This window comes from Malania oleifera, chromosome 8 (assembly GCF_029873635.1).
Source record: "Malania oleifera isolate guangnan ecotype guangnan chromosome 8, ASM2987363v1, whole genome shotgun sequence".
In the NCBI taxonomy this organism is placed as follows: Eukaryota; Viridiplantae; Streptophyta; class Magnoliopsida; order Santalales; family Ximeniaceae; genus Malania; species Malania oleifera.
Genome location: NC_080424.1, coordinates 36,556,447 through 36,570,400, shown reverse-complemented (window position 1 = coordinate 36,570,400; position 13,954 = coordinate 36,556,447). Strand labels below are relative to the sequence as shown.

General features: G+C 34.4%; 1 protein-coding gene across 2 annotated transcripts in view; it reads left to right on the top strand.

Annotated features, from left to right (window-relative positions):
- LOC131161603 (phosphatidylinositol-3-phosphatase SAC1) overlaps positions 1 to 13,954 on the top strand; it is a 114,607-nt gene that overhangs the window by 35,517 nt on the left and 65,136 nt on the right. For both annotated transcript variants that reach the window (XM_058117473.1, XM_058117470.1), the window contains exons 6-9: positions 1,988 to 2,175; positions 2,273 to 2,370; positions 7,696 to 7,829; positions 7,916 to 8,050. In XM_058117473.1, coding sequence (XP_057973456.1) covers positions 1,988 to 2,175; positions 2,273 to 2,370; positions 7,696 to 7,829; positions 7,916 to 8,050 — 555 coding nt within the window. The remainder of the gene's footprint in view (positions 1 to 1,987; positions 2,176 to 2,272; positions 2,371 to 7,695; positions 7,830 to 7,915; positions 8,051 to 13,954) is intronic.

The following is a 13,954-nucleotide window of genomic DNA, read 5'->3' as shown; positions in this document are numbered from 1 at the left end:
CTTAGCCCTCTTACAATCCAACTAGCAAGCGTCAAGTTTGACTTGCTTACCCCCTTCCCGACCCCTTTTTCCTACTTGTTATTAATTGAAGAAACTAGATTTTTTAGCTCTTTTTGGACTTTATTTTTCCTCCTCTCATATTATTATTTTGTGTTCTTTGTTTGTTTAGGGTTGCTTGCGTCATTTTTTTTTTTTTTTCTTATAATTTCTTTCAAAGAAATGGTTATTATTGTTTGTTCAACCAGGCTTAAGGAATTTTGTTTTATTACTTTCTTTTTATTTGTGTTGACTACCAATGGATAAAAATTTTTCATTCTCTTGATATATAATGGATAAATACAGAATTATGAGTTTTTAGCTCTTCAATATTGTAAGTTTAGAGATTCTCTCTTTCTATTGTGTTTAGGGTGTGGATTCTATTTGTAGAAACATGAGGCTATAGTGTTTGAATTCTTTGAGTTGTAGAGATGTATTTTAGTTTTAAATCAATGCACAAATAGTAAGTAAATAGAATGTTAAAATTTAGATATATAGGGGTTTAAATTTCCATTTTGACTAAAATTTTGGGGCCTTGAAATTATGGAAATGACAACTATGCTTATAAGATGAAATAATAGTAATACATTTATCGGATTAAAAATGTTCAGCTAATACAAACCCAATTCATAAATCAGTTAAAACTTAGTTATTATGCATATACGACTAATTTAGACATAAAAAATTGAATAAATTGTTGTAGTTAATATCAAAGTTCAAATTTGCATAAAGATAGAATAAATGTTGTCATCCATATCCTACTTGTAAGAATCTTTAATTTTAAAAAAAAATTGGAGATTTTTTAAGAGAAATTTCTATTTGGGGTTTGAATCTCAAATATCAATTTCAAGGAAATTCCGTTCAATAGTCTAGGACTTGAAAAATTTGTTGAAGTTTTGAGATTTCGATAAATTTTGGATGATTCTTGGAAATTTTGAAGAAAGTTTTGTAAGATGGAAATAGATTGCCATTTTGATTTTGAATTAGTGGAAAGTGATGCGGGCCTATTTGGTATCATTGTTGTTTTCTATTTTTGCACAATGAAGAAACATATTATAAAATTGCGCTTGTTTATGTTGCCAATTTTCTGTTTCTGTTGTTGGTTTTCAACTGTTTCTGAAAAAATTGGAAACTAGATTAAATGTTTTTTTAGTTGTTTTGATAACCTACTGCTAGAAATTTTATTGCCTAGAAATAGTTCTTTTGGATTAAATCATTCATTTTATACACTTTTAAATTAAAATAAAAATAAAATGATCATATGAATTTAAATATAATGAAAATAAAAATTCTAATAATATTAATAAAGTCAATGACAAAATATTTTACTATTTTTCAATTGTCACGTCCCATAAAATTTTTATTGTAAAGTAAATTTTAAAGTATAACAATTAAGTAAAATAATTATAATTATTCTATTTATTATTATATTTTTTAATATATATTATTTTGCAATTTTATTATTTTAATCATATTTTAATAATATTATTTGATTTAAATACAAAAATGAGCTTTTTTTAATTAAAATTTAATTTATTTTAATTATATAAATTTTAACCAAACTGGTTGCTGGTTTTTGTTTTTTAGTTTCTATTTCTAGTTTTTGATTTTCGTTTCTGGTTTCCATTTCTTTAATTTTTATAGTGATTCCAAACGATCCCGAAAATTTTGACTGTGATTTTGTCAAATTTTATGACTCTGGATGTAATAGATGAAACAAGATGATCTAATGATTCTTCTACTTGGTATCCTTAGTTACGATCCTGGTGTAGTGGTGCTTGGTTGATTAGTTTGTGTATGACTAGGTTTGTTGTTATTCATTTTAGTAACCATGGAGTATATTGTTGCTAGTTAAATTTGGAGAGCTTGTTGTATTGTTTGTCTGTAGCAAAAGTGCTGTAATTGTTTTATTTCAAAGGTTAACATTTTCATTTGCTAACGTGTATTGCAGTTACTTGAAAAGGGGAGTGAATGATAGAGGAAGAGTTGCAAATGATGTTGAGACGGAACAAATTGTCCTTAATGAAGAAGCTGGGTTGTGCAAGGGTAGAATGAGTTCAGTTGTGCAGATGCGGGGTTCAATTCCCCTCTTCTGGTCACAGGAGGCTTCTAGATTTAGTCCTAAACCTGATATTATCTGTAAGGATCAAACTTGTTCCTTACACATAAGTTGAAATCCACATGCACTTGTCTATTTCTCACTTCATGTAATATAACTAGTGATGCTTCTTGCCAGTACAACGCTATGATCCCACATACCAGTCGACAAAATTGCATTTTGAAGACCTAGCAAAGAGATATGGCAATCCGATAATTGTGCTAAATCTAATCAAGGTTTATTTTGACCTTTTTTTTTTTTGTTTTTGTTTTGTTTCTTTTTGCATCTATTAGGCAATAAAGCTTATTTTCAGATTTCTCTGCCTGGCCCTCCTGTTAAATTCTTTCCTGAAATGAGGAAGTTTTGTTGACAGCAGATTAAAGGTCGGATGCAGTTTGTTGTGTCAATTTTTATCAAACACTTACTTTGTTTGCTCTATGATTGTTACCAATGTTTTAAAAGGCGAAGGCATAAGACGAGGCATTTTAACCCTTAAGAGGTGAGGCGTAAGTGGTAAGCCTTAAGGCATTGGGGTGTAAGCCTTTTGAGAATTTTATTTTTAGATTAAATTATGTAAAGAAATTGCATATATTATAAAATGAAGAAAAAATTAAGAATATCACAAATATAATGAAAAAAAACAAATCAAATATAAGTTGCAATCCACTTGATGGCCATTGAAATATCACTAACTCGAATTCATTATGTAAATCATGGCAAGAGACCACAAAGTTCTAACTATTTTCAAGATTTATGCATTAGCCTTTTTGGGATTTGGTATTTTAGATTGAGCCTCAAGGCATTTTAGGCATGCCTTGCCTTGAGGCAAGCCTCCGTTGAGCCTTTTAAAACATTATTATTTACTAGAAATTTGGTATATGATGTTATCCCCATGAGATTGTTGCTAACCTGCTGCAGTTGCATACATTGCATATAAATTATATAATTGCTCCTAGACATTGTTGAATTTTCTTTGTGGCTTTTAATTGTGATATCTATGATTCTGTTGCATCATGCAACTTATAATAAAATATTGTGCAATGTCACTAGATTTGACACAAGTGATTTAAGCAAAGGTGCAGAAAGTACTGAGCCTTCATAAATATCTAATCAAATTTTTGGAGGAAACGTTTCAGATACGTTTCTGTAAGTTTGTTTTGTGTCATCAGGTTCAGCAGTGGGTTTTCCAGCAAGTCTTACAAGGAGCTTTAGGAACTCTGAATAGTTGTTTGAACAACAAACTACATTTACATACTATCAGTGCCAATATTGGCATGCTTGTGTCGATAAAAGAAACAACCAATTAATCCTTCTACTGTCTGTAGGAATTACTTTTTTTTGCTTTCAAAACGATAATGGTTCTGTGATGCAGTAGAGATTAGACATTGGAAGGAGGTCTTGAGGGCAGATAACATCTTTGTAATAAGTGTAGCAGACTGGTGGAGTGTACATTGGCAATGCATGGCAATAAATGAACATGATTTGCAAAGGAGATTGGCAGAGAGCCAGAGTGGCTAGAATTTCTTTAGGGGTGTCTCAAGTGTTGATGATGGGATGGAGTGGGCCTGTGTCATCCACTATTGTGTTGGATCTGGGTCATTTGTTGAGTAATATAGGTGATTATGGGGTTCTAGCTTTTCTAGTCTGCATGTGGACATTCGAGTAGATTCAATGTCAAGCTCAATTTGGAAGAAGCTAGGCTCAGTTTCAACTTCTTAAAGAACAAGCTAGATCTTATACCAATTTTTTTTTTTGAGGCCCATCAGGGTATTATCTCCAATGGCCAAATCCAACTTGATTTAAAAATTGATTGGCTCGGCCCAACTTGGATTAAAAAAAAACTGATGGTCAGAGTATAGTTACCTGGAGTGCGGTGTGTTTTGGGTCGTGGTATGGTATGGGAATGGAGTACGCTACTTAAGAGGCATGTGGTTCAGGGGGGAAAGGAGTAGGCATAGTCAAAACGCCATTTCGGATGGTGGTGTGCGTGAACTACTTATTTGGGTTGATTAGTTGATACATTGTGTCGGATTGAGTATGTTTTAAATTTGAATTATTTACTTAAGATGGATTACAGACTACTCAATTAAAATTCTGTCACTCAAACTGCTCTCTCTCCTCAGTCACTAAAACATTTTTGTGTGTGTGTGTGTGTGTGTTTGAATCCATACACCATTGCAACAGCAAAAATGCCCTCTTTTCTGTCTCTGTCGCAGGCTTTGCGGGAGCAGGTAGCCTTCTTCTCTCGTCACAGGCTTTGCAGCAGCAGGGAGTCCTCTTCTTTCTCTTGTTGCAGGCTTTGCTGTAGCAGGAAACCCCTTCCTCTCCCTCGTTTCTGGCTTCACAACCACAGGAAGTTCTCCTCTCTCTCTCTGGCAGGCTTCGCAGCAGCATTGAATATTTTCGCATGATTTTTGAAGTTTGCGAATGTTTTCGTATGTTTTTTTATTTGAAATAGTTTGCAAAATCTGGGTTGCCACTTTTGGGGATTGTGGATCCTACCCCCATTGAGGTGGGACTCTATTGACCCACAAATTGTTACGTACGATCTAGGGTCCGGGGTGGGGGTGGGGGCAGCAACCCAGGTAATTATGGGCCAGAGCTCTAGTCTTTACATTATTTGTGGACATGCTCCAGTTCATTCTGAGAGCTAAGCATGGGATGAGTGATGGTTGCCAAGAACTGCAAGTTAAGTCATTGTGAAGGGACAATTGAGAATCTTCAAAGAGTTATGGGAATCAGGGATGGGAGTAAGCTGCCGGTGGCATTGTCAGTTCAAGGCTGTGGTGTTCTAGATGACAAGAAGGGCACTTTAATGGGGACGGTGCCTAATCAAATTTGGGAAGACTAAACAGAAACTGCAAGATGCAAGTCTCAATTGCAGGGGCATTCTGTTAATGAGGAGAATCTAGTAATTAGACACGGGGACTGGAATGTTTCTAATAACTCCAGAAAACAAACTTCTTTGGCTGGGTCTGGCAAGGATGTTAACTGCCTATGTGTGATGAAGTAACATTTTGAGATGAAAAGAATTTTGAATGACACTTTAGTCCAACGCTGTGCACTAAAAAAGTTTTAAAAAGAAATAATAAAGAAAATTTTCTTTTGTGGAGAGCTCAATTTATTTAAGAATTGGTTTTGGGGGGGGGGGGGGGGAAGGATTGTGAGGGAGGATTGGCTTTGGTGAACAAGAAATGGGCTGATGAGTCAGATGAAGGGAGTGATATTGATAGTGAGTTTGGTTGTAATAGCCACTAATCACTGGATGAGTTATTATTTGAGCCCAATGAATCAATCACATGTTTGCTGGACTTCTACAATGGGACAGGAAGGTACTTCTCTCTGTCCCCCCCCCCCCCATCCCCCCCTTTTTTTTTAAAAGATTTATATTAAAGGAAGAAAAGAGTAAAATAAAGAAAGAAAAACCAGTGAGACCAAGATATCCTCCCATTACAAAAGGAGAATAGCGAAACAAAAAGAAAGTAAATACATGACAATTCTAATAAGTAGCAATCTGTCTGCAATTCTTCCAAAGAAACACCATGAAAGAGTCCATTTTCCGAGAACCAAAGGGATGCAAGGAAGATTTTGCTCCAAAGAATACTACTTCAACTGGAAACACCTTTAAGGATTCTAGCAACTTATTTCCAACCAAATGCACCAAATAATAGCCAGAGCAGTACAACATCAAAAAAAGGAGATTTCTCTCCTAGAGGAAGAGGGATATAATTAAGAAGCAGAGAAGGGTCAGGTTAAGGAGCAGGGGTTAGGAGATGGTATTTTTCATATTCCTGCTGTCTTAGATAAGGAATGTAGCTGAAGGGATATTGAAACTCAAGATCTTTTTGGTCAGATGGGCTTGTGATTATCGGCTCCAGGACAAAGGATGTTAGGTTGGATCATGGGAACAGCAACTATGAAAACAAGGATAACAAGAGTTAGAGATTTTTAAAAACTTTCTGTTACTTATGATGGGATCATGGGAAGGCATGGGGTTGAGAGACATAGGATTTGGTTTGGCAGTGGTGGTGGTTATGTAGGGTTTCAGTTCTGTGATCTTTGCCTGGATACCATGTTAAAGGATCGTCATAAATAGGAAACTATTGAGTAGTTGGGTTTCTTATTCTTTTTTTAAATATATTCAGTATACAGTAAATGGCGATAATACCCTAACTAACAATCTAACCAGTAATGAATAGTTAAGGTATAGCAAAACTGGTCCCAACCAGCATTGAAATTTCGTGGTGGAGTTTGGGCTACGTGCATAACATTCCCAATTGGTGACATTTTTTCACATATAATGAAATTCTTTTATCATTTTTTTAAGTTCCAAATCCATTAATGTACCTTTATTATATGCTTTGCACCATGATTATCAAAGCTTAGAACTTGGCCAAAGGACCAGAACTTATAATTACTCGCTGCTAAATCTTGTTCTTATATGGTCTTGTTATTAATAATATATTAGCTTGTATCATTAACATTGTCATGCTACCCTATTGTTAATCCACATATTTATGCTCATGGTCTTAAATTTCCACGAAATTGTCGAAATTTCCGGTTTTTGTCACCCTCAAAATCGAAATGGCAGTCAATTTCCATCTTGCATAATTTCCATTGAAATGTCAACGAATCATCCCAATATTTATCGAAACCTCGAAATTTCAGCAAAATTTGTCGAAATTTTAATTATACAATGAAATTTCCTTGGAATTCAAATAAGAGATTTAGGAGTGAAGTGAAATTTCTCTCTTAATTATTTATTTATTTATTTATATTGAAACAATATTATTACAAATGCTTTGGAAATTATATGAAAAAATAAACTTACAGCAGCATTTTATTTAACCATTTATTTCTAAATTATCATTATTTGTATAATAAATAATATTTAAATGATTTATGAATTTCATTTGTATAGGCTGAATATGTTTACTGTACATTATCGTACAAATATGTTTGATACACATACTATATTATAACTTTTCCACCTCTTACACAACATAAATGTATTTAACTTGTAACATGTTAGTACTAAAACTTACATTATTATGTTTGTTAACTATTTCTAAAGCTTCACAAAGAATTCCATGCTTTACTAATGATTTCCGTTATTTTTTCAAATCGAAATCGAAATTTCCGTACTTTTAGAGCTTTGAAATTTGAGTCGAAATCGAAATTTAAGACCTTGTAATTACGCTTGACCTCATATAGTCATAGGTGGCCATTCACCTACTTGAAACCTAGGCCACAAGCGGACAGCCAATTCATAATTGGTTGTGTATTAGTAAAAGGCTATCATAGTTTCTCATTGTATACAATTCTCTTATTAATTTTTATTCCTAAAGAAACCTAATTTTGTTCAAAGAATGAAGGAGGCGTGACCTAAAAAGAATTACTCATCAAGTTTTGATTGTTGTAAATATTTTCTTCACTAATTTTCCTCCTGCTGTCCATTTTATTCAATTATTGGTTAATATGGAACTGCTTGTGTGGGCAAATTTAATTTAATTTGCAATATATTTTGCTTCACTAAAGCTTATTTAAATTTTAAGCTACAGACTGTTGAGAAAAGGCCTCGAGAAATGATGCTGAGACGTGAGTTTGCAAATGCTGTTGGGTATCTAAACCAGATTCTATCTGAAGAAAACCATCTAAAATTTATCCATTGGGATTTCCACAAATTTGCGAAGAGGTAAGCATGCCACTCTTTTTGTGTTACTAACCTTATTTTTCTGTGAAGTTTGAGCTGACTTTTCTGTTGCTCTGTTGTTTCTGTAGCAAGTCTGCCAATGTTTTGGCAGTTTTGGGTGCTGTGGCAAGTGAAGCCCTAGATTTGACTAGTTTTTATTATAGTGGGAAGCCTGTCCTTGTTAAAAGGAAAACCACCCAACTTAGTCAAACAAGCACTGGGAGGTAACAGTCTTTCTTTGGTTATTTGCACGTCTTTTAGCATTTACAGTTATTTACGATGGCAAATATTTTTTGAATTTTCAAAAAATTCTCTTAAGAAAGTTTTAATATAAATTTGGTATTGAATCATTGATTCAATATATATATATATATATAAATGATGGATATTAGTAGTAAATATGGATTTTTATTTTGTGTGGGAAAATTTGAAACTTTTAGTAATCATAGTATTGCATTGTGAGTCAGGGATACAATATTGTAAGTATTAACCTTTTCCTTTTTTTCTTGGTGGTTTATATATATATTTATATCCATACATTAGTGAAGATTTCAGGATGCAAACATTGGGTTAGGGTTTCACTGAAGGTGGCACCAGTCTTCATTTAGGCGTGATAGCTACATTTGGTTTAGGAATTTTAGGAGTTTCAGCTATTGGGTGGTGGTTAGATCTGTGGGGTTGTGGAGGGGGGGGGGGGGGGAGGGTGTGGATTTTCTAGATCTTTTGAAATCTGTCATTGGAATGATGGAGCTGCAGAAGTTTGATTTTCTTAAGGCATTCTGGAATTGGGTGCCAAGTATGGAATGAGGAGATGGAGATAGCATTCTATTCAAGGGCTCACAGCGTGGCTGATGTTGCACTAAGTGTGGTGGGCGGTGGCAATGTTGCTCTTTTAGTGGCGGATCCAGGACCTGTAGTCAGTGGGGCTGAAACTTTCATGCATATGCATCTAAAATTTTTTATTTATTTTATAAAATTTAATTTTTTCAAATATTAGTAGTAGTAAACTATCATAATATCAATTTTTTAGAAGTGTTAGTGGTTTACATAGGAAAAAGGAATTAGTTTTGGTCCTTTACGGCTCTTAAATTAAGAATTGGCAGTGGTGTACATAGGAATTGACGATGACTCTCAAATTAAAGTTTGCCTCAAATTAGGTTTCTTAGTAAAATAACTCAAAGGCTCTCTATATTTTATGGTATTAAGATAATAGTTTTCCAAGAATATTGAGAGAGATTTGGGAATCCTCTTTCAAATGAGGAGTTTAGCCGTGAAAATATCAAATCTAGCATTTGTACCTAAGATTTGAGAGATTGAAATGGATCAGATTTTAATAGGTTTGATGTCCTTTTGATTTATATCATATGGAGGCCAAATTAGAGTTGCTCGTGGGGGACTGATTTTGTCTCTTCTGTGAAATTTGGTTTTTTTTTTTTCATAATAATTTTGAAAATAGCCCCTCAAATTTAATTTATTTGGACTTGAACCCCATACAGGAATAAGTTGAGTGGGTGCATTACCAAAAAATCTGTTGGTTTGGCTTATATATATATACATAGGGAAATTTTTGTCGCTTGAGTGGGGGCTGTAGCTCACACTTGAAAAACTAGGTGGCTCCGCCTATGCTCCCACAGATGCTTAGTGACGTATGTTTACTGCAAGTGGCTGGAAGGAGGGAGATGCTCAAGGTGGATTTGTGCCTGAAATTCTTTCGACTGGGTTGTAGCATGGACTTGAGGTGATTAACATTGTGTTAGATTACAGCCATATTGTAATTAAAGTGCTATTTGTACATTTGTTTCTCTTCAATGAATGTAACTTCTTTTTCTATCGCTAAAACAGTAAATTGGGTACTGGATGTGAAGCCCATAAGCTGTTGTTACTGGTAAGGCCTAGCTACTGCCCTGGTCGGCCCATGAAGTTGTCAGGGGCTACTGAATTGGGCTTAAGTTCAGGGCCAAGGTTCAAGTGGTGTTGTATCCAGGGAGGCCCAAGATCATTAAATCTGAAACAATAACATACAGAAAATGAGATTGACTCAGCCCAAGTCTTCTATGATGTGGATTACAAAGGTATATTACAGTGAACAACATATGGGAGAACAGCAAACCCTGACGAACAAAATGAGGTCAAACATTGCGATCATATAGTAGGAGCATTGGGTTCTCTCAGAGAACAACATATGACAGGTAAACATCACACGACAACTGAGCGACAAAGTTAAACCTGTACAGCATAGAGTGAGGCATGTTGGTGCTTTTAGGGAATTTCAGTGGCAAGAAGCAGCTTTAGATTGAAATTCAAGAGCTACAAAATCCTTCATAATGATGGGACTCAAGATAATAGTGGTGATAACCAGAAGTCCTCTCACGGTGCTGGAAGGCAGATTTCTTGGTTGGGACTGGCAAGACCAAAATTCAGCTGAGGGCAAATCTTTTATGTTTGAAATGTGCTAGAGCTTTGACAAGCAACCTTCATTCAGAGTTGCGAACTAAAGAAGTTTTGGAGAGATAGTAAATAGTGATGGAAAAGTTTTCTCTTGCAAAGAGCCCAATTGAATGTAGGAGCATTTCTTGGTAAAAGGGTTGCGAGGGTGGACTTCCCATAGAGAAAAACCAGTGTTTTAAAAGGCGAAGGCGTAAGGCAAGACATTTTACCCTTGACAAAGCGAGGTGTAAGCCTTTTGGGAATTTATTTTTTTATTTTAATTATATAAAAATAAATTATATATATCAAAATTAATATGAAATTTATTAAAATAAGTTATACATTTTACTGTCTGAATTCTAAAACTAAAAAATGGTATGGGGAAAAAAAATCTTAAGTCTAAAATAAATTAATTAGCCACATGCCCATGGCATAGGCTATAATCAAGGAGCCGTGTGGCAGCATGGCTATAATCAAGGAGCCATGTGGCATTCACACCTAGTAGAAATAAAACAAGGACACAAAAGAGGATGGGGACAGGTCATCTGTACTCTGTAGACTACTAGACTAGGAGGGAGACCACTTGATGAGAGACGAAGACTTGAGTTTACATGAGAGAGAGAACCTGTTACGATGCGATATGGGAAAGGGACTCAAAGACACCAATCGGCCCATTGGAGAGAGAGAAGATTGGGAATCATGGTTGGCAAGAGAGATGACGGTGTTGGAGGAGTCTTGAGGGAGAAAGATCGACACAACTTAGTCGAGGTTGCTTCATCGAAGGGGATGCTTCGTTGGGGGAGATGCTTCGTTGAGGGGCTTCCATTGTTGAGTAGGCCCAAGTGGGACTAGATTTTGCATGAACGAAGGGCATTTGTGACCTAATTTGTCTTTTCTTTATTTTTTAAAAATACTTTTTATATTTTAGAAAACAGGTTGATGGGGGGGGGGGTCAATATGCGTACGCCTTGAATTATGACGTGTGAAAGGCGTAATTTTTTGGTTGAGGCATTCGCTTAGCTGCAGAAGGCGTATGCATTTGGGGAGTTATGCATTTTAAAATACGCCTTGGAGCGTTTTTGCCTGAAAACGCGTTAAACGCGCCTTGTGAACACCTTTTAAAACACTGAGAAAAATAATGGGGTGATCAGCGAGAGGAGTGGAACGAGTTTTGAAAACAATAGTATTGTGGCTTGAACTCTTTGAAGTGTGTAGATGATGCCTCTCTTTTGTCAAGCTACTATAGTGGCTTTGGAAGGGGTTCCTCTTTATAAAGGAATTAATAAAGGAGTATATAATGGTTAGGTTGAGGATCAGGTGTTTTGTCTCAAAGGAAATGGTATTTTGTTTTTTTGCCTACTCGTCTTTTCAAAGAAAAACGTTAGTGATGAGGATATCGAAGCTCGTATCTCATGAAACGGGCACATTGTTGTCTTGTCTCCGAGGGCAAGAAGTTTTCTGTGTGTGTAGTCTACCATGGGAAGGGTTTGAAATGAACTTTTTAAATTATATGCCTTAGATTTTCATTTTCTGTTTTCTTTTAACCCTCTTATTTTTTATTTTTTATTTTTTAGGATTTCTTGTCATTTAGCTTGTACTTCTTTCCTGTCTTTCTTAATAAATTTTCTCTTTCTTTTGTTCCCGCATACTTTTATACTCTCTTCCATCCTTTTGGAGGGCAATTCATTCTCAAGGGATCTTCATTTTTTCTGAAGTCTTATAGCCGATAGAAGTGGATGAATGGGTGAATTTGATGGTTTCTTGATACTTTTTTTCCTCATCCTTAGACTGACGCTTTTACTTAGCTCAGGGATATTTCTAGCATCTTTGTTGTCCTGAAAGCTTCTTTTGGCTCATGTGATGAAGTCTGCAAAGTATCTCCTTTATATTTGGAGGAATTTCTTGAGAAGGCTAAAGTTCCCTCTAAGATGGCTAAAGTTCCCTTTATCTGGAGTAACTTCTTGAGAAGGCTGAAATTCCCTCTAAGTTAAATCTGCAAACCTTCTTTTTGGCTCATGTGCATTGTGATGCTTGACAGAATTGATGTAATGACTTGTTGCAGGTGTGGGGATCTAATAAAGCAGTCTGTCCGGATATTTTTGTGATGTGCTTATATTCTAATAAAATATGAGAGCATCTGTTCTTCACTGTTAGGTGGCCAGACAGCTTTGCTGTAATCATTTCCTGCTGCTCTAGTTGGCGAGATGAGGGTGTGTCTCCAGGCTTTGGATGTTTTTTTGATGATCAGGGTTAGGGTCTTTGGCATAAATAAAAAGGCACAAGTGCAGTGTACATGGCTGCAATTTTGTGGGTTTTGTGGATGAAAAGAAATTTCAGAATAAGTAACAATCAAGCTATGCCTTCTAACTTCTTGTGAGATTGAGTGGTCTTTTTTGCTTCTCTATGGGCTTTGGTTGACTGGGTGTTTTGGGGTATTTTTAAAAAAAATTGGCAGTAGGACTGAGTGGCAGTTCTTTTGTACTTGCTTATTTCCAGTAGTTGTAGGATCTTGTCCTCTAGCATCTTTACTTCTTCTCTTTTCTCAATATGTTTCTTTCCTTCTGCAAATTTATTTTATTTTAGTGTATGGTGCATTCACTGCAAAATGATAACCATTTTAAAGCTATGCAGATAACCATTTTAAAGCTATACAGTTAATATAGATGAAATTATAAATCAACTAAATACTATTTTATGTTTATATGGAAGTATTTAGGAATAAATATGGAATAAAATTTTTCTAATGAGAAAAATATCAAAATATTTAATTAATAAATAAATTTAGGGGCCATTTGGTGTCATTGGAAATTATGAAAACAAAAACCAGAATTAAAACTTAAAAGTGATGAATAGAAAGTAAAGCAGCTTCTTCGTTTAACAAATTGAAAATCTAAGGGCCTATTTAGTTGTGGAAAACAATTTTCATTTTTCATTTTAATTTTCTAAAAAATTACAAAAAAGTTGATTAATTTTTCATTTTATAACATTTGTATGAAATAAATGAACAAAAATAAACAATTTTGGCACTATTTTCTTATGTGAATAGTTTCGTTTTTATTTCTAATTTTTAAAATAATTATAGAAATGCCACCTTTGCTTTCCAATTTTTCAAATTTATTTAGAAAAGTTGAAAACATCTTTTTATTATTTTTATTAATTTCTAACTCTTACTTTACGTATGAGAGCATGGATTTTGGATATTTAATGTGCATTATTTGTAATTTTATTATTTTGATTTAAAGATGAAAATGAGCATTTTTTAATTAAGTTTTTAATTTGTATTAGTTTTATAAACGTTAACCAAACAGGTTGCTGGTTTCTAGTTTTTAGTTTCTATTTCTAGTTTTTGGTTTTTCGTTTCTGTAATTTTCGACATGATACCGAACGACCCTTTAACTTGTATGGATTATGTATGGAGTTTCTTCTAAATCTACAGAAATCCAAATTCAAGCCCCTGAATTCATGATTCTAAATATTACCTTATATACCATATATAAGGGCTTTATAGTCAAAATCAATATTTTAAAAGGCGAAGGCGTAAGGCGAGGTGTAAGCCTTTTGAGAATTTTATATTTTGATAAAAATATGTTAATAAATTACATATATTTTAGAAATAAAGAAAAATTAACAAAGTCACAAATAAAATGTTTGAAAAATCAAATATAATTCGTAAATTCCTTATTGGGCATTCAAAAATTGCT